Raw genomic sequence first — 22,224 nt, forward strand, 5'->3', positions numbered from 1 at the left:
CTCAATCACAAGCAGACTGCAAAACAAACACCTGCAGGCTCTCTTCCTCATCTCTGGTGACTTTAACCACGCTTCTCCCTCTTCTGTCCTGCCAACATACACCCAGTATGTTACCTGTCCCACCAGAGACAATAAAACATTGGATTTATTCTTTGCCAACACCAAGGAGGCTTATTCCTCCTTCCCCCTCCCTCCTCTGGGCAGCTCGGACCACAACCTTGTACATCTGAGGCCTGTGTATGAAACTATTGTGCGCAGGCAGCCTGTGGGGCCCCGTGTGGTGAGGATGTGGTCTGCAGAGAGTGAGGAGGCTCTGAGGGACTGTTTCAGCACCACTGTCTGGACAGAGCTTTACAACCATGGGGAGGACATCAACACTATCACAGAGTGCATCACGGACTACATAAACTTTTGTTTTGAGAACATTGTTCCCTCCCGGACGGTGCGGTGTTTTCCAAACAACAAGCCATGGATTAACCGTGAACTGAAGGCTCTGCTGAAGGAGAAGAAGAGAGCCTTCAGGTCGTCAGGGAACAAGGAGGAGCTGAGGATTGTACAAAGGGAGGTGAGGAGGAAGATCAGACAGGCGGAAGCCGGCTACAAGAGGAGGATGGAGGAGGAGCAGCTGCAGCAAAAGAACATTCAAGGAGTGTGGAGGAGCCTGAAAACCATTTCAGGCTTCAACCCCCCCCCCCCCTGCCCAGACAGAGGGAGACCTACAGTGGGTGAACGATTTAAATACTCACTTTTTGAGATTTGATCAATCACCCACCCCTCCCCCTGCACAGCTGCATGCCCTCTCTTCCACAGCCGGACAATGGCCCACCCTCGTTCCCCTTCACACCTCTGCTCCGGACCATCATCTCCCCACTTCACCTGGACTCACCCATCCCCCCAGCACACTGTCCCCCTGCCAACCACTGACTGTCTCAGCAGCACAGGTGAGGAGAGAGCTGAAGAGGATTAAAGTGAGGAAGGCAGCAGGACCTGATGGCATCAGCCCCAGGCTCCTTAAGTCCTGCGCAGATGAACTGTGTGGAGTTATGGAGCATGTCTTCAACATGAGCCTGAAGCTGAGGGTGGTACCACAGGTCTGGAAGACCTCCTGTCTGGTACCTGTGCCTAAGACACCGCGCCCCAAAGACCTCAACAGCTTCAGGCCAGTGGCTCTCACGTCCCACCTGATGAAGACACTAGAGTGGCTGGTCCTGGACCACCTCCGCTCCACCGTGAGCTTAGCCATGGACCCGCTGCAGTTTGCATATCGGCCTGGCATTGGAGTGGAGGACGCCGTCATCTCCCTGCTGCACCGCTCTCTCTCTCTCACCTGGAAAAGCCTGGCAGCTCTGTGAGGATCCTGTTCTTCGATCTTTCCAGCGTCTTCAACACCATCCAGCCGCTGCTCCTGAGGGACAAGCTGGAGACTGCTGGTGTGGAGTATGACCTGGCAGAGTGGATCCTGGACTACCTCATAGACCGACCCCAGTTTGTGAGAGCACGGGACTGTGTGTCTGACACTCGGACCTGCAGTGTGGGGGCGCCCCAGGGCACTGTCCTCGCGCCCTTTCTCTTCACCCTTTACACTGCATACTTCAGACACGACACGGACAGCTGTGTCCTGCAGAAGTTCTCTGATGACTCTGCCATCATCGGACTCATCACGGACGACGATGATGCGGAGCACAGGGGACTGGCGCAGGATTTTGTGGACTGGTGTCAGCGGAACCACCTCCTCGTCAACGCGGGAAAGACCAAGGAGATGGTGGTGGACTTTCGTAGACGCCACCCCACTGCCCCCTCACCAGTGAACAGTGGACTCATACAAGTACCTGGGTGTTCATCTGAACCACAAACTGGACTGGACTCATAACACAGACGCACTGTACAGGAAGAGCCAGAGTCGGCTCTATCTCCTGAGGAGACTCAGGTCTTTTGGAGTGACAGGGCCACTCCTGAAGACCTTCTACGACTCTGTGGTGGCATCAGCCCTCCTGTAGGTGTGGCCTGCTGGAGCAGCAGCATCTCAGAGAGGGAGAGGAAGAGGCTGGACAGAGTCATCAAGAAGTCCAGCTCCGTCCTGGGCTGTGCTCTGGACTCGGTGCAGGAGGTGGGGGACAGAAGGGTCCTGGCTAGATTCACATCTATGCTGGACCATGAGTGTCGCCCCCTGCAGGACACTATGTCCCCTGCAGGACACTCTGTCCGCTCTGGAGAGCAACTTCAGTGAGAGACTGATCCACCCTCGCTGTGTGAAGGAAAAGTTTCGCAGGTCTTTCCTTCCTGCTGCTGTCAGACTTTATAACAAACACTGCCCTGAACACTTGCAATACTGACTTAACCATGTGCAATACCTGTAAATAAGAGTGTTCTATTTTGTTTCTATTCTGTTTACTTACCTGCTAATAGTATTACCTAGTCTTGTGCTAGCTATTTTAACTTTATTTTATTTTATTCTATTATCATTATTTTATTATTATTATCTTATTTTTATTTTTATCTTTATCTTTTTATTTCTTATTTCTTCTTTATCTATTTTATTTTATTTCCCCCCCTCCATTCCCTATTAAAGGTGGTATGGACGATTTTTTTCAGCAAATTTTGTATCATATTTCCTCGTGGCGTGGATAAATCATTTGTCCTGCCACGTATCAATCATAAAACGCACCTATCGCTCACCTGCAGCCACGTGCGGTTCCTCCTCACGTTTCCGCGTGCCTAAGCGCATGGATCTATCATAATATAGTTCTCTAAGTGTACGGGGCAAAATGAAGACGGAGAAAGACAGTTCGAGCTGACGCAGAAGTGGATAGAAATCTACGGGAGACGAGAGATGCGATGCGCTCCGTCGCGCTAATAAACAAACGCACGTGTGTGTTGTATCAGTCCGCACGGGGGAGTGGCCATGCGCACTTCAGCCTGCGTTCTCAAATCGCCGAAAAATCGTCCATACCGCCCTTAAGATAGGTGAGGAGTTTTTGTTAATAAGAGTTTTTTGTTTTGTTCATAAGAGTTCTTCTATTAAAGGTGCCATAACATGCTTTTTTTCACGTTTCGTAGTCTATCCTAAGTGTATAATTGATAATAATAAGGGTTGTGCAACACCCTTAACATAATAGTTAAGAAATATCACCCAGACCATGGACCCCCTCACCAACCCGGAAATGCAAACGGCTTGGTTTGATATTCGCCCCCACCCTTGCAAAGAGCGATCTGGCTGATGATGACGCGTGCCTGTGGTTATGACGCGGTCTTGTAGCCACCCCCCGTCAGTTTGGAGATTCGAGGAAATGAGATAGTCTGTAATATAGCTAAAAACTGCGGGAATCAATAAAAAAAACACTCTGGGTACATATATGCAGCAAAAATAGCAATGTAAGAAGGTTAAAAGCTCTGAAAAGTCGATTTTGCATGTTATGGGACCTTTAAGAGTGTGTTTTTTGAAACTTCCTATAATCTGTTCTTTCCTCCTGTTTCTACTGCGTTGTAACAACGAAATTTCCCCTTGTGTGGATATTAAAGGATTATCTTATCTTATCTTATATACTTTAGTTCAGGGGTGTCAAACTCATTTTGGGCCGCGGGCCGAATTTCGACGCTCATGCTGGGTCGCGGGCCGAACATAACGTAAAACATAAAACAATTAAAAAATGTAAGAAATAAATAGCTTTTTTACAGCCTAGTAATAGTTGTGGAGACTGTTGCACAAATGTGCAGCAGTTGAAAGACTGAGTCCATATTCATGCAGCAGCAGCAGCAGCAGCAGCAGGAACATGGACTTTTGATGTGATTTCTGATGTGAAATGTTCATATCACAGACATGTTTCTGCTCAAACTCAATATGAGCTCAATATTTTCATAGTTTAAGTTGATCTTACTGACAAATGATTCATGTAGTGACTCAAAAGAGGTGATTGTGTTTGTGTTCACAATCACATTAGTGTGACACAATCATGTTCATACTTTATTACACTCTGACCTGTGTTTTTACCTGTGGCTCCTGATCTGTCCAGGTTTGTAGAGGTTTGGATGTTTTCCTCACAGAGGATCCGGATTCGGCCCGCAAGCCGGATGTTTGACACCCCTGCTTTAGTTTATTCAATTTTAAGACAAACACTGGAGACAACTGAGATCAGGAAACAATGAGCAGAGACGATGGAGACGAAGGAGACGAAGGAGACGAAGGAGACGAAGGAGACGAAGGAGACGAAGGAGGACCGGTTTACAAACTATTGACAATCCATCTTGTTTGGATCCCGCAGATTCGTTTGCAGTTTCCGCACCAGTGGTAAATGGGCCAATCACATGGCATTTAGGGCCCACAGGCGAGAGGCTTCCCTGATTGATTCATGTGAAGAACTCAATTCAGAGTGAGACACAGATCGATCTGGTGTGTGTTACTCATTTGCATATTGTCCTTAGTTTAGTTCTTCCTAAACCACAGAGTTCATTTATTAGCTGAAAAAGGGTCAATGTCACGGTTACGTTCCCTCAAACTTTCAGATCATTAACTATAGATACATTTTAAAAAATGAATTTAGATATTTGATTTGAGAATGGTAATTGCCTCAAATTACTTAAATTAATACATTAAATAAATATACCCACACACTGTTTGAAATCTTAATCCATTTCTTTAATCAATATCAACTTTGAATGTCACCCTCTTTCATTAGTGGGACATGAATAAGTATTTGGACAAGTAGAAATACTCCGAGGCGATTAAACCACGTTGGTTTTGGCTCACAGCCAGACGGTGAAAGGTGACATCACTAAGCTGCGGCTCATTTTCATGACCATTTTATAGCAGATTTACATGAATAAAATACCTTTGTTGTCAGAAAACGTGTTACAAGCGCTAGTCCCCCTAATTTAATTACTCAATTTTAAATATCATACTTTAGATTACCACATTGCTATAAAAGTAATCTGATACTGATGTTAATCAGTAATTCATTACAGCCCAACGCTGCATAACATGATGAATGAGCCCGACAAGGAGCGTTAATGTAGTGGAATATGCATTATGTACACAGCCATAGCTCATGTGGTCCAATTATGCAGATAAAGCATCCACATAAGAACGGTTCCTTCGACAAACATTAGCACACCATAATCCATCTTTGGTTATTTGTCACCGCAAGAATCAGAATCAGAATAAAAACGTAGCTTAAAATGTATGTATTTCTTATTTCAACAATTTCTCAGAAAAACAGCAGTTTACAGGGAAAAGTGGGTCTTCAGGTCGCCAAAGGGAATCACGAGTTCAATCACGAGTTCAAGTTTTTTTAGTCAGGAGGATTGCAGTTGTATTGAAATAAATATGATATTATTTGGTTATGATTTTGACTGGTCATACTGCTCCTGCTTCACATATTTGAGCAAATTATAAGTGGGGAAATAGGTGTGGTCTATGCAGGGAAACACAGCTGTTGACCTGACAGTAGTAAAACACATTTAAATGTGTGTGTAGTGATTAAATACTGTTTCTTTGTTATTCTTTTTGCAGCTCGACACACCTGAATTCACAGCTTTGAAAACGACCTCAAATATTACTAAATATGAATTGCTTTACCGTGCACCTGCTCATGGTTTGAAATATGCAGTCATCCTTCTTCACAATAAAGGACATTGAAAACATAATTGTGCTTTTTGTACAAATAAAAATATATCGGTGTAATCCCTCATTCGTCCAGGCGTGTTCCATAGTAGAAAAAGCTTCAGTTGTAGTCATCTGGACTCAGTTTCATATCGGAGTTCTCGAACTAAATTCTTTTATTGACAATGACTCTTGGATGAGAGTCGAAACGTCTATTTTTTCAAACTGAGTCCAGATGACTACAACTGAAGCTTTTTCTACTAAATAAAAATATACAAAAAAATATGTTAAAAATAAAATAAAAAATCTTACAATATCTAGAAATGACAAACCGAGTGAACATTTCTGTGTTTGTTGAGTTTTAGCCACTAAATATCTCCTGTAATGAGTGTGTGGACTACTAAAGAGCACGTAATCATTCATGAGTAACCACGCATGAGGAGTTCATGCCTGGTCTTTCTTCATAAACTACTGTGTACAGAGTTTTTTTTTACAGAGAGATGAATTATTTTGTTTTTTGATTGAGTAAAAACTAGACTATCTCGTTTAATAGTTTTAGGGAGTTTAGGTCATGATTACTAGTCCTGATTTGCAGTGCAGAAAACAGCAGCGTGTCATAAATGTGTTGAAGTAGAAGAGGAGGCAAAAGGGCCCGTCTCATGATGGATGTGTGTCCTGGGACCAGGCGACCGCTCAGTAATCACTCTGTCACTCTGAATCCAACACTGTAATACTATATACCATGAGTCCAGACAATAACCCCTCTGCCCACACAGGCTGCAGATGAGAAACCAGGCACTGATCATGACGAAATAGACTGCAATCTTGACACTTTACAACTTCATGACAAAATTTCAGATGACGGAAAGGCACTTTATGACTGAGAGATTCACTGGTTCTGAAAGAAATCCAGAATCCAATGGTCACCTCGCCCTCCGTCGTGCCTCCAGTCACAGAAGAGTTCACTGGTCATTTTGTTTTTATTATTACAGTGTATTTATATATGATTTATTATTACAGTGTATTTACATAGTGCTTTTCAACCTTCAAGGCCCTCAAAGTGCTTTACTAGGCAGTGTGGGTGAAATGTCTTGCCTTAGGACACAACAGCATTCCCTCTAGCGCCCCCCTGTGGCCCCTGGTGTTTTAGCAGTCTGCCATCCAATTACTGACCAGGCTCTGTCCTGCTTAGCTTCCGAGAGCTGGCGAGATTGGGCATTGACAAAGAGGCGTGGCCACATTTAGAACAAAGTCAAACTTCTCTTGCCTCATAATAACAGCATTTTGTGTTTTGCTCATTGATTCTGCAGAAATTCTATTTTGTCAGTTCATCTGATGTAATTTTGCCTTTATTTTTTCCTCATAAGCAGACAAGCTTGTTTTGATTCGTCTGTGATTGGCTAATCCCCCTGTCAATCATGTCCAGCTAGACTGTATGAAATACACATATTTTCTCAGGAGAGCCAAGTGCCAATGAGCAGTTGGACTAATTTAATGTGCATAGAAAGGATTATTTGACAAATAAAAATACATTATATGTTGTTTTTTTAGTTGTTGCTTTGTTGTTTTTTCTTGGGTAACACTTCTTGCGGTCAGCAGGGGGAGCTCTAGCAGAGCTCTGGTCACATGGTCATAGGCTCCTTGTTGTGTTTTCCAAATATAGGCATTTATTTTGGTTCCAAAACATAAAGTTTACAAAAACACCTTTAGGAGCCAGTAAAGACTAAAATAATGCCTACGACTTCTTTAAACAACAAACCTTTTAGTTGAAATATCTTGTTTTAACATCTGTTTTTTTATATATATTTGTTTGAATGTCTGTGCTTCCCAAAAGACGCAATTAGCAAAGGTTTTTATTGCAGAGTCCAGATGTCTCCGGTTCTGAAATACCTTTACACACACAATAACAAAGCAATCCGTTATTGCTCATGGACAGGTATGAGTTATGGACAGGTATGAGCGTGCCTGGGGGACAATGCCTTAGACAAATTTTCACTGAGGCGGAATGAATGTGCGCAATCATTCAGTTCAATAAAAGCATTGAAGCTAATCCTCCAGATATATTGCACCTTTAGGGAATCTACTGATAATGGTTTATGCAGATGTGAATGTTTTAAAGTTTGCAAAAGTTTTCAGACGGCAGTGTATTTTCAAACGGTGAAGAGGCCGTTCATATCACGACCAGAAGAAGAAGCAACTGGCAATGTTGTCATGTTGTTCCCAAGCCTGGATAAATATAGAAGGTTGGGTAAGGATAAGAAGGGTATTTAATGTAAAGTATTCAAGGAAATACCAACATTTTAATCAAGGACGTGACAATAAATGAAATATAGTGATATTGTCAATAATAATATCACAGTATATTAAGTTATAAGCTTCTTTTCTTTTTTTTTACTCTTTATTTTTTAAAAGTAAAACAAACAAAAAAACTACATAAAATGAAAAGAGAGAAAGAAGGAAAAATATATATTAAAAAACAATAAACAACAATAAAGACAAAATATAGCCGCAAGCGGCAATGATCGGCCCTCGCTACGCCGCCGCCACGCCGCAAGAGGAGGGGGCGCTAACGCGCCCCAATTGTCCTTTTATTACGCCTACTGCTGAATCTGTGACGCTGTCACATCTTCTCCCCTTTGTTTTACCATCAAAAAGCAATTTTATTTTGAATTCTTGGCAAAATGTGCGGCTTTGCCGCACAGACACCGTGACTCTTTGAATAAAAATGTGGATAACTTTTGATGGTCCACCCCTGAAGATGAGTCTCACCAAATTTCAGGTTAATATGTCTAACGCCCTAAGAGGAGTTTGTGAAAGTCTAAAGTGTAAACATGTTCTGGCGATTTCCCCATTGGAATAACATGGAAGGTTTCGGTCATCGTTACGGCAACGCCATAACAATTATGACATGGGTCTCATTGACTTTTTTGATGGGGATTCTAAAATTGAGTTGTGTGTCAAATTTCATATAATTTCGCAAAACTAAAAATTTAACCTCCATATAAAATCTGTAGGGGGCGCTGTGGCTCCAAATTAATTTATTTCACTTCAAGTAGGTTTAGGGCAAAGAGTTTAACAACTGATTCTAATTTGACGCAATTCAGACTTTATCTGCGCAAACGGCAGAAATGTAAAATTTGGGAGATTTCTGAAATTCTTGCTACAGTTTGCGGCTTCGCCGCACAGAGACCGTGACAGGTATCAATGTAATTTGAATAACTTTTGATGTCCCACTCCTCAGTACCATTTTCACCAAATTTCAGCTTTTTAGGGCCATTGCCCTGGGAGGAGTTCGTAAAAGTTTGGAAAAACTCCAAAGTCATGTTTAGCCATTTTTGAAGCAATATGGCCGACATTTGGTTGGGCGGACGGCGTTGCCGTAATAATATTTTTTACTTCTCTTGTCACCATCTACCTCTGCGCTAAATTTCATGATTTTACGCTCAGATTTTTTTTGGGTCATTTCCCATCTCTCAATGCATTTTTGGTACATTTGGGGGCGCTGACGCGCCAATTTTTTTAATTTTAGAAAAAGGAAATAGCCAGAATGTAGAGAGGCACGATTTTTAGAGGTGTGCAAATTTTTGTGACTTTTCGTCAATGTTCACTGGGTGAAAAAGAGAAGAAAGAAAGAAAGAAGAAGAAAGAATAATATTCCAATGCGAAAACAATGTTTCCCATTTTTCAAATATCATAAACTATACATTTTCGGAAAGCGCTCGCGCTTTCCTACCTCATGGTGTGGGTCCCTGGTCACTGACAGGTACTTTCGTTAATTTTGAGTGGGCTCCGCCCACTTTGTGTTTTTGGCCCTCTATACAGTAATAATGTTAAATTTTTGAATTACATGCTTATATGCACGGAACATGCAAGAGATGGGGAACGTATTCGTGAGCTACTTAGCGCAAATGAGTGCTTTATAAGGGGATGACCAATGTAAAGTGCTCGTTTAGTGCACACTTTTGCACGGGCTTCGCCCGTTTACAACGGTAATGTTCCATTTTCCTACTACTAATTAGTATGCACGGGGCGTGCATGAGTGAAGGAGTGCGTTAGTGAGTGTTTGGAAGTGGGCGAGCGCTTCGCGCTTGATTTCGTGCGCACTACGTGCGCACTTTCGCAGCCGTGCGAAGCACGGCCTTACGAGATTAATAGGCCTCTCGCCAGCTTGTGGCGCTCGGGCCTAACTATTAAAAATAAATAAATAATAATAATAATATATTTTTTTAGATGCTTTTCTTAAATGCCTAGACTTTGCATTGCATCCGCAGCTAATGAAACCAAGGCAACTGCGTAGACCATGATCCTTTGCTCCATCTCAGTGCAGAAAACTTGAAGAAATAACTGTTGTTAAGCACTTTTATCTTTCTGTCTTTGGACTATGGCTTGTCAAGGCATTTTAAAAGGAAAAGAGCATAATTTCTACTATTCTTTTAACCTCTCTATATCGCAACAACTACAGTTCCACAAAAGGAATACTGTATAATAATTCCCTGCCTGACCCTGCAGATACGCAAATGTATGACTATCGTCCCGCTTTACTGCATTATGTTTTTCCATCGTTAAAAACATATCAGGAATTGTCGGAAGAGTTGGAGGAAGTGTCTGGGGAGAGGGAAGTCTGGGAGTCCTTGCTTAGACTGCTGCCCCGCGACATGGCCCCGGATAAAGCAGCAGAAGATGGATGGATGTATTGTATCGTGACATCCCTGGTTATAGCATTGTTCCCTCATCATGAAATTCCATTTTTCTACATTCACCCTTCAATCCTGTTTAATAATTCCCCTCCATTTGCCTCACAAAAACACTCCAAGTTTTATGATGTCAAAAGGTAGAGATCTGGAGGTCTCCCGAAGTGCAAATCACTCTTGGCAACACAATTTTCGAAACAATTGCATCGTTACTTGAGACAACTCCTCTGCTCTTTCTTTTTTCTTTTAAATTTGCGGTCCGAAGGAACTCGCTGCTCGCTTTCTAAACACACACCACCACAATCAACCACGTATGTGCAGCCAGGGAAACGTGCTGCTATGCTGGGAATGAGCCAGAACCAGTAGGTGTGCAGCAGCATGCAGGGAATGATTGACATGTGGGAGAACAAATCAGCTGTCCACGCTCGAGGAAACGCCAACAATCCCTTATTCAACCTTTAAAATGAATGTCCCATTTAGTCTAAAGTCGGTCACATTTGTCCATTTCAAAATGTCATCCGTTCCATTTGTTTGATGTCCAGTCCAAAATCGTTGGTGATGTTTGTGTCAGCCGCCAAAAGTACACTCCAAAAGTATCCATTTATTGTGGATGGCAATATGAAAAACAGTGCATTGTTAATTTCAGTCCAATATTTTTGACACACGTTTCCATCATAAGACCACTAAGGACATCACTAAATCACCTCGGCGTGTAACTGACACTGTGATTGGTCGTCTCCCGGCTGTGTAGTCCCGCTGTTGTTTCACTGAATCGATCTCACCTCTCATTAGAAAACGTGTCACGCACTAGTCATTTGTTCGGTCCAAATTCAATCTCCTCTCGGCTCCGCTCCCCGCGCTCCATGAGAACACTCGACAGGCGTGTATCGGTGTTTCCTGGTTACTGGAAATCCATTAAAAGTATGTTATGTCAGCAGAGGGGAGATAGAGAGGCTTCTGAAGGGGCACACGTCAATAGATGCTGTAGACGTGACGGAAAAGGTAACTGGGAGATGTCATTTATTTTTGTGGTGTATGACAAAAACATTCTGCAGGGTTATTTCTAAAAGGTGAAATGTTTGCACAGTATGGCATTTTAAAAGGACACATACGTTGCATTGTTTGTTTTATTATTGGCCTTTAAACATGCTCTTTTTATGGACTGATCTTTATTCTAAACATGCTCTTGAGTAACTCTGCTTTGGCATATAGAAGTTAAAGGACAGATATTATGCAAAATGGCCCTTTTAATAACATTGTTCCCTCTTCAAAATTGTACCTAGAGTTGCATTTAGCTTCAATCACGCTTTTTTAATAAAGCGTCAAAAACACAATCGTTCCCCGGACTCGTTATGTGCATCAAATCTTCAGATCATTACAACTGTGTGGCTACATTAGCATGACGAGGGAAAGCTAGCCTTGGGGGTTCCCTCTGCAGGCAGTAGATGGAGCCCAAGGGTCACTTTCTGGGATGGGAAATGTTATTTTGTTTTTTAGTTCTAAAACATGAGATGCCAAACTGAAGGTAATCAAGAGCGTACTTAAAGGCAATACAAATAATGCATAATATTCGTCCTTTAAAATAACATCTCTACTGAACGCACACATTCCTCTATATATACAGCAGACGGAGTCACTATGGGGGTAAAAACAAAAGCTAGCTTGCCCAGACATATTAATACAAGCATTTCTTATTGCAGGAATGTTCAGAACAAGGCTGCCAATGATTTATGTTAACTTAAAAATCCAAACCTCCAGAGCTCTACCTACGGCGTCCCAAATCTGGGTGATTTCCGAGAATCATAAGGAGAGGACCAGGATTAATTAAACAAATGTGAATGAAGCTTAATACAAACCCAGGTGTGTTCAGGATGAAGAAACAACATGAAACATGGTTTAAAGCCAAAAAGGAATAAAAGACCTTCAACTTAACAAGAATCTAGCGTTCATTTTTGTTGTATTTCAAGTATGATTTATTGATCCAGAAAATTATCACAATAATTGATAATATTGAAACTACTTTATGCTACTAAAATTTAAAAAAAGTACACACAATAAATATTGAGCCCTAAAAGTATTGTTTCCGCTACTACAGTATTATTTGAATGATGGGTGGATATAGTACTTATCGTTACACAGTGCACCTTTAACCCCTCTGCCATGTAAGTATCCTTCCTTCTATCCCACTGTTGTGTTTTTGCGCGACCAGAGGACCTACTTGTTTTGGTGCTTGGAGCCCTGCAGATGTGCATGGTACTGAGCCACGGAGTTCAACGTCATGCCACATACTTCGCACGAGTAACTCCGCTTCAGACCTGAAACACACGGGAAAAACGTCATCAACAAAAGCCGCATTCGGATTAGATTAGTTTGACCAAGAGACGTTGCTGCGATCGGAATAACAATCAGTCAATCAAGATGTATTTGTATCGCACCAGTTAACTTAGAGTGCTTTACAACTACTAAAACAAATAGTACAAATAATACAAAAGTACAAAATACTTAATTTTTTTAATACTTAAATAAATAATCTAAAAAAACGTTGCATTCAAATATACAGAAAATAGTAAAATATGGATGGATAAGTCTCTCCAAGTCTGGTTTAGACACTACACTATGTTTTTGATACTTACAATGTGTTTTTTAAATGGTAAAACGCAACAGATATGATTGATTTTATGTGTCTGTTGAAGTTAAATCTGACACAATCATACGTATTATCACCATCACCTCCATTCAATTCCAGTCCATTCATAAAAAAATGAACAGTTTTTTATTTTTGGCTTTTAAAACAAAAATTGGAAAATGGAAAGCAAGTCATTATTTCATTTCACACTGTAAATCAAAGCTCCGTGGCAAGTGCCCAGCAAATCTCAGAGTGGTGACAGTGTTCAACGGTTTTCCCAGACAGGAAGCTTCATTCTGTGTTAATCTTTTATTTTCATTGTATACTTTGGTAGTCATTTTGAGCTCAACAATGGTGATTAAAGCTTGAAAAAAAACAGGTTGAAATAAAAACATTACTTAAAAAAAGATCTGCTCAGATTCTGTGAGATCCACACACTCAATCCTCAATTATCTTTCTTGCACATACTTTACAAATACGTCAATTCACATCAGCCTCTGTTGAGGCTTGCGTGTGATGAAATATTTCTTACAAAAACGGATGAATAAAATAGAAGCCTCGAGGTGAAGTTGTTGTGGCTGTGGAATGTTTTCACAGCTTGAGGGCCTGAACTGCTCAAGGCAACTTTAGCTCGACTGGAAATACAGCGGTTCAACATGAGATAAGGTCAGCATTTGGTGAGAAATTACTTTTTTTCTGTTTGTATCTGCTTTTTGATGTCTTAGTCTTGTAGTGCGAGTTCTCTCTTATCCAATCATCTCGCTCTGGTGCGTTGCTCATCCTCACCTAAAGCACTCCAGGAGCCACAGCGAACCTTAACCCTCGGATCACTTAATCGGACCTGTACAAAGTGAACCAATGGAAACATGGCTATTCCTCAGACCCATCTCCAACCGCCGGCCTCCTCAGCCTCCTCAGCCTCTCCATCTCGACTTCACCACCACCAGTGACCAGTGTTTTCAACCAATCCATCTTGATTCTCTCATCATTGTCATTTATTGTTCTAGAACTTGATAAATATATGCATTTCCACTTAAGTTCTGATTAAGTTTGTGTTTTATTCTGGCTTAGCACTTTCAAATAGCTCTTTTTTACAATATCGCCCAGTATGTTTTGGCAAAGCTTCTGAGAGTAGGCTAGAAGTTCTGGTTTAGGACTTTCCAACACCTTTTCCTATCCTTCAATCCGTTTATTCCTCTATGAGATATGAGCCAACAAAGTCATTGCCCTTCAGCTTTATACCGGTCCTGGTTTCGTCCTATATCTTGGACCTGGTTTGGTTCTGCTTTAGAACTTTCCAATGCTCCTTCTTGCCATCTTGAGATTTATAATGCCCACTTTGTTTGGGAAAGGGCTCCGAGTGTGGGCTGAAACGAAGATATGAGCTGTCAGAAGCCATAGTCCGGGGCATATTTCAGCACCGCACCTGTTACCCCCCCACCCCACCCCCCCCCCGACCCGACCAAACAGACGGCGGGCCTATTTCTCTTCATGTCCTCCCACGCCCAAGGACAGCCACGCAACCTAAACGGATCAGCCTGGGGTGACTCACTGGCCATGCCTCCTCCTTTACTCTGCAATTTGAAGTTATGGAAAAGAAAACATACACTAAGAGACAATTTGAATGAAGAAAGGGACCTTGGACAGGACACAGATTTAAGTCTTAAAACACAGTCGCAAAGACGAAAAACTTCCGATATATCAGAGACTTCTTATTAATTGAAGCTGCAAATACCTTGTGTATCTCGTGTCACATACTGCACTCTATTATAAGTGTACACCTCATCCACAACAATGAAACCCATAGAATTTTAATACATATTTTTTCTACTTTTTGATGCTTGATTTTCATGTTTATTCACTTTTAGGATGCCTTCTTCAAGAGAAAAACGCCCGGTGACATGTCAGGTTTTGAGTCATTGTTGTATTTGGAAGACAATGGATTTTAAGATAACCTTCCATCCATCCGTCCATCCATCCATTTTCTACCGCTTATTCCCTTTCGAGGTCGCGGGTGACTGGAGCTTATCCCAGTGACTTCGGGCCTTAGGCGGGGTACACCCTGGACAGTGGCCAACTTGTCGCAGGGCTGACACAGAGACATAGACATTACAGACAATTACAATTACAATTCGTTCACTACGGCCAATTTAGAGTCACCAATTTTACCTAACACATTCATGTCTTAGGACGGTGGGAGGAGCCGGAGAACTCGGAGAGAACCCACGGTAACACGGGGAGAACATGCAGACTCCACCCAGAGAGATCATGTGATGTTGGTCTGGTCCGGGAATCAAACCCATGATCTCCTTCTTGGGAGGCAAGAGCTCTAACCGCCTTTGCCATAAGATAACCTTTTCAGTCTTATTATTTTCTGTTTCAGTTTTTTTGTCTTTGCCACATTACTACATGTAGAGGCTAATTAGCACTGACCAAACAGCCACTACTGGTTGAAAGAGTACAGAAGTCTTTAAGCACCAAAAAAATTGTCCAGTAAAATAGTTACAATTCATTTATTTTGCTCACTTTGGCCACAATAACACAAGGACCAACATTTAAAAAAAGTGATGTACTCAATTTCCTGCCCTTTTATACCTGGGGTTTCCACATCCAACAGCTACCCAACAGTGCCCCATTTGGTGTCCCAACAGTGTCCAAAAGGCAATACCACTTTTGGAGTTTTGGTTTTATTTCTTGGAAAGCAAACCCATGCTTAGTCCTTTATAGTTCTTACATCATATTGTGACCAGAATAATCATGGTTTATGACCCTAAATATCTTGACCTTCCATAAGACTAAGCAATCAAGGAGAAACCAACTGGTTCATTACTAAATCAAGCAATTTGCCTCCAACCGTGTGATCTTGTTATGGTGCATAATAATTACTTACAAATCCTTGAGTGGTTACATTTTTAGAGGATATGCAAAAGCCTCTCCCGGCAGCGCTTGGGCAGAGTTAGCCGCACTTCATGCCAATAACCCTCTGAGCTAGAAGTGCTCGTTTCAATAACCAAATGTTTGTGTTATGAGAGAACTGGTGAATAATCTGAATCTATTTGGCACATTTCTCAGCTTTCATAGTTTTAGCCCAGTGCTGTCAGGGCGAGTGGTAAAAAGCAATCCGACAGCATTTGAAAATCTTTAGCTCCTTTTTTTCGGGATAAGCTGAACAACTTCTACCACTTCATTAACTGTAGGTAGAATCCCAGTTCTCACCAGGGCATAGGCCACTGTCCTGTTGTAGTGCCTTGTTTTTTTTAGGGTATGGGTTAGGTTTGGCACGAGAGACAGCATACACACACTATAAGTAGTTCTAAACATGTACCGTATGCTATATTTTAAGCTTCAAAACACTCAATCAGACTCAAATTCACGGAGAAATGAGTCTAATGAAGAAATGAATCTAGACGCGGCCAAACGCAGACACACGGAGAGCGGACATGGGATATACGGCGGTCTGCAGTTTAGAACCTGCATTGAAATGAAACTTTCTTGGCCAGACCTGAATCACATGTGCATCATTACTCTGGACCATATTTCTGTGTAAATATCTCATGTTAGAACGTAACACTCACTCGTTAAGTACGAGCTCAGGAGCAGATGAACCAGATGTGAAGACACAGACACAGGTAAATCAGCTCACACAGAGTCATCAAGGACAGAGGGGACAATAGGGACAGAGGCGACAGTAGGGACAGTAGGGACAGAGGGGACAGTAGGGACAGAGGCGACAGTAGGGACAGCTGTGATATGTTCTTTGTTTGTTAAACTTCAAAACGCTGTGTGTTTTATTACAATCCAACTCATATTCACTGAGAAATCAGTATAATTAGTCCCGTGGCCCAGCGGACCGCGGATGCACGGCAAGACCCCCGGTTCAAAAGACGCATCCCTACCGCATTTATTTATGTGTAAATATCTCATTTTAGAACGTGGGCACCTGCGGTTTATTGACCGGTGCGGCCTGTATATGTACAATTTCTATTTTCTTCGAAAATTTTGTGCACGGCCTTTATTCAGGAGCGATGTCTAGTCCGAAAAGTACCGTAGTCACTTTTATTGTACTGGAGTTTTGAGGCACAAAAACATAGATCTGAAATCGAGTGGGATGGTGATGTCAACATTCTGTAGCATATTATTGATCTCCGATATTTCTGTGCAACAGGAAAGTCCCAAATGGTAATGATGGAACTCCTGGCAACCACAGTGTCTCAAAAAGCTAGCATTTCTTTGGGAATAGTGGGTACTATGAAATGGTAGAATTCCTTCCAAACATGCTATTTCGAGGTCTTCCATTAGGAGTATTTATATTTAGCCTACAAATTTAAACTAGACACATGTCATGCTAGCACACTGCGCTGGCATGCATAGATTTATCCTATCAGAATCACTTTTCAAACCCTTCAGTCTCCCCCTTCCATCTGCCGACCCGTGGCTGCGTCGCGGGACACTCGGACCAAATTGAAATCTCCGTTTTGACAGGCCGTTATTGTGCACCCTATCAAATGGAAAGGTTAGACATTTTCCACATGCTCTCACAGGATTTCTGCCCTCCGCCTAAACCTGGAAACAGCTGAGGTCCACAATCCAGAAGTGTTAGCAAACTGAACATTTTAGCACACTGGGCATTTTATATACAGGAAGAGTTGCTAAATTCAGACATGAAAGTGGGTAATTAATCATAGATTGCGTTTTACAAGAGTGGGAAAGTTCATTTTATAGATAGTGAGGACAATGTTTCCAGACTGAGATGGCAAAGAGGAGGGACAGAGAAAATATGGTACAGAGGGGGAATGTTCCACTGTAATGTATCCATCTCCACAGAGACAAAAGCCTTTTTTTCATTGGTCCAGATTGGTACAGTTCGAATAACTTTCCATTATCTTAAGTGAACCGTCCGAAGTGGCCATAAGCAGTCTCGCTTTGACGGTCCAGCTTTTTTCAGTTCCAGATCGACTTTAGCGAAGGAGGAGTTACACACCAAGTCGAGTTTATTTGTAGAGCACAACTCATACACAAGGCAATTCAAAGTGCTTCATACAACAGAGAAAAATGCATCAAAATCACAAAGATATGATTGAAAGACATAAAAGAGAAGAGTGCAAATAGAATCATTTCAGTCAAATGCACAGCGAACAAAACAGTTTTTAGCTTTTGAACATCAATCCTTCACTGTATGATGCAATTAGAATTAGTTTTGAGAAATGATTGACACATTGAACTGATAACCACGTCTGCTTGTTTTCCAACTTTAACTTTCCTGAGAGAAGCCCACCCTTTACAATTGGAATCCGAGCGAGCGGGATATGGCCTTTGGCTCCAGGAGGTTTATTTATGAAGCAGCAAACTGGATCGTGAGGAAGGCAATCAGGGCGGCCATTTCTCACCTGCTCGATAGATCAGTGCCACGGGACGGGCACAGCAACAGCCGCAGGGGACCGGGAGCGCCACTCACAGCACGGAGAGGCTTTTCTCTTTAAATTACATACAAATACATGCTCATAAACATGACTGACTTTATTACATCCGAACAGAAAATTGTACCCTCCAGAAAGCAATTTTCTTCACAGTTTTATGGTACATGGTGTTTTGTTGGTGTCCCTCCTGTCAGTTCTTCTGGTCGCTGTGATAAAAGTAAACTTAACAGTACGACTCACTCTCCTCCTATAGCGCTGGCTGGCTCTTTCTAAATAAAGTTCTTGAGACAATTAATCCTAAACAGACTTGAACCCTTTTTGAATACAACCAGTTTGAGCCCACCTTTCCAACCAACAATTCTGATGTGAGGCGTGTTGGTCCATAAAGCTACTGTTATTGTTAACGCTTTTCCTTCACAGCAAGAAGGTCCTGGGCTCGATTCCTGGGCGGCGTGGAGCTTTTCTGTGTAGAGTTTGCATGTTCCTCTTGTGTCTGTGTAGGTCACGTCTGGGTATGAACAAAAATACTACGAATGAGCGTGAGTTCCCCTCCTTCTGCTTCTAGTAACGGATGGAAATTAGCCCATAATCTGGTGTGTTTACAGCATTCATATATGTCCCGGCCAAACAAACGAACAAGGTTAAACTCGAAGTCCATACCTACTTCTCATAATATACATCTTCTCTCGTCCAAACTGCGTCCGCTGGTCTCCCCTGGTGCTGCTGCCAAGTTGAGTAATGCCCCAAACCCCCTCGCTGTGCTAAATCTCATCTGTCTGTGGCTAATTGAGACCTATTGGGTGGGCTGGGTGGGAACACGGCGGTGCGCACACGGATCAGTGGTCTCTGTCACCAGACGACGTGGTGCTTAAATTAACCAGCCGACCTTACGTACTGTACATACCATAGTTTGGGAAGCACAGAGAAATAAGAATGCGTAGCACGTTCGTGAAAACAGTTCCTTAGAAACTAGAGACACAACAACAAAGGCTCCAATGCTAAGGACGCCAATACAATTTAAATGTGAACTTTGAATCTTTTCTGGTTGGTCCACCATCCACTTTACTTCATGTCGATGTTATTGCTTTAAGCCCACAGCCCCCGGTCAAAACACAATCTTCATAAAATATTTCAGGATTTTGCAGTTCATAATAAATAAGACGGTCTTTATATTTTATGTGAAGCAGTATTGTCCACTCTCTGCAAAGACAATGTTAGACGCTGTTGTTTTCCTGAACCTGAATACTTGTACTGTACGCTGTAAAAACCAGCTCAACACATGAAGGCTCTCTCACTCCATACAGCGTCATGCATTATTCACATTTCCTCAAAGCCATAACGGATCATGCATTCTTTAAATATTAACACGTACATGTCATTAACTTTTCATCTGGTCTCTGCAGCAAACCGAAGAGGCTATAACAACACCAGATTTCACAGCTCTGATTTGGCCTTATAGGACAAATATTAAAGATGCTGCGAAAAATGATAGGTACATACAAGAAAAATTGAGCCTGAAATTACAGCGTTCATGCTCAACGCTTGAAACGTTTCAATGTTCTTCAGATTTGACAAAAACCTGTTGTCTCTGGACAGACCCAGATGCAGGCGATGACCTCAAATCAAAAACTTGTTCTGTTCTGGGTTCTTCTTTCATGACTAGGGCTGGGAATAACACATTCTTTCACGATTCAATGTGATACATGATACATGGCTCACAATACGATAATATCACGATTTTGCGATATACATTCGATAATAGATATATAGCTCATGATATTCTTCAATATATCACTATTTTTTTAAAGAACCCAAATACATTTTAACAAAATGTTCTTTGTTAAACCATGACCGGCACAAACTTGATATGAAACACACCCATTTTATTCATCAAAACAGTCAAAATGTCAAATGGTTTTGGGTAAACAAGTTTCCTTTCCTTAAACAAGCAACAACATTGTAGCGCTGTCACAAAATAATTTGGGATAGTACCAAAAATTACTCATGGAGCACACAGCAGCAGCCCACAATACCGATACTGTATCACCAAATTTAGTATCACAATATAATAAGTATTTCGATTACTTGGCACACCCCTATTCATGACTTGTTGTGGTGGTTGTTAGTGTTGTGGTTCTTTAAGCATCTATTTCAAAATGGCCGTCCCTCTTTGTTTCCAATGAATACTTCATACTGAAATAGGTATAAGTGCTTCAATATTACATTTTAGTAGTGAAACTGCATTTTTCTTCCCAGTAGTTACTCATATTTGATGTGCACGTTTGACAAGGACTCAAAACTTACTTCCAAAAGTCTCCCTCCCACTCTCTTTATGGACCATTAGCGCTGATGATTGACTTGTTCAAACCTTGAGGCCAATGTTCTTAAGTCTCAGAAGCGTAGCTACCAAACAGACAATATGGGCAACTGCTTGGGGCCCCTTACGTTTCCCATATTACCCATTACATTTCATTGACAGGTCTCTCTAGTCATTGGGTTCAGCAACTGCAATAACTGACATAACTGGCATTATTGTTGCAAAGCAGAACAACCACTAAAGTTTATAGGCGGCTTATTGTTTGTTTTAGTTTAAAGGTAAAGAGAAGAAGGGGTGGAGTCTGTCTGGAAAGCCCCATGTTTCGCGTGGGGCCCCAAGACGCCCTTGCAACGCCCCTGCTAAATCTACTCCACCAAACTAGAAGAATTAAACATAGAAAAAGAGACTTTACGATAAATTTAAAACATTGCTGCTGAAATGTAAATTTAACCAAAATTAGTTATTAAATAATAGCACTTACAAGGCCAAGACACAGGATTAAATTAGTAAGAGCTGAAATAGAACAAAACACGGAACGCACTACAGCATATTGTGCCCGATTTAGGCCCGAATTTGCTTCTCCCCGACTTCGTTTAGATCACTATAAGTCATTTTTAAGCTGTTCATGTTTGCGGTGTCAGCACAACATCTGTGATATGATAACCATAAAACATCTGCGCTGCAACAACCGAACGTCAGGAGCAAAAAGGACAATTATTACTCACCTCTCAAAGTTAAACTGCAGTGATTTCATTAATGTCCAACTGTACAAATGACACCTAGTCGTCAATACACCGCTATGAATCCAGTTTGAGCGTTGTTTGAATATCAAAAAGTGAGGAAAAGACTGAAGTGTATGCTCCTGTTGTGAAGCTGCAGCATGATTTTACACATCTTTTACTTGCATTTAAACTAGAAGTGCAATGAACAGTTTATCGTCTCAAAGTCAGTCTCTCTTGCAACATTTGTCTCTGTAGTGTTTAATATCTCATACGATTCTCTTCATGTCTGTGGCCTGTGCGTTTTGTCTCCAGACTCAGACCAAGGTTAAGTTAAGACAAAAGCCTTATCCCCAAACTTGCATTTACCAAGCACATTATAAACCAAACCTAAACCAGGTCTAAGAAGCAGGACTACAGCCTGACTATACTGTGACAAATAAGGACTCAATCTACAGTAATCCAATACAAAACCAGGTCTTAACTTTAAAATAAACCTGGTAAAGGACAACACAAAGAAGCACTTCTAGTGAGTGAAGGTGATTTTTCAAAGCTAATCTTCGGAATATCAATTTTGTTTGTTTTGTTGCTTCCATTTCTCTGGTCTGCTCATCCCAGCTGCGTCTGTTTTTCCATCGAGCAGAAAATATATGTGTTAAGAGTGTCTAATGGCAGCGTTAGACTTGCCAAATTACAGCCGAGTCAAGGATAAAGACAACAGGCGAGAGAGGGCACTGTCGTCCAGATGAGAAACGGTTCAATTTGACGGGATTTTTCTTGTAAAGATTATAATCAAAACTTCATTCTCATGGTTTAAACATAAATTGTCTTTGTCGGTGAACAAACCGCGGCCTGTCT

The 22,224-nt window shown here is 41.7% G+C and overlaps 1 protein-coding gene across 1 annotated transcript in view; it reads right to left on the reverse strand.

The window, feature by feature from the left end:
• Window positions 1–22,224, reverse strand: part of LOC140347592 (zinc finger matrin-type protein 4-like) — a 202,434-nt gene that overhangs the window by 14,855 nt on the left and 165,355 nt on the right. The window contains exon 6 of the mRNA XM_072434109.1: window positions 12,506–12,602. Coding sequence (XP_072290210.1) covers window positions 12,506–12,602 — 97 coding nt within the window. The remainder of the gene's footprint in view (window positions 1–12,505; window positions 12,603–22,224) is intronic.

This window comes from Eucyclogobius newberryi, unplaced genomic scaffold (genome assembly GCF_026437365.1).
Source record: "Eucyclogobius newberryi isolate DKJ021-1_F unplaced genomic scaffold, fEucNew1.0.hap1 SCAF_6, whole genome shotgun sequence".
Classification (NCBI taxonomy): domain Eukaryota; kingdom Metazoa; phylum Chordata; class Actinopteri; order Gobiiformes; family Gobiidae; genus Eucyclogobius; species Eucyclogobius newberryi.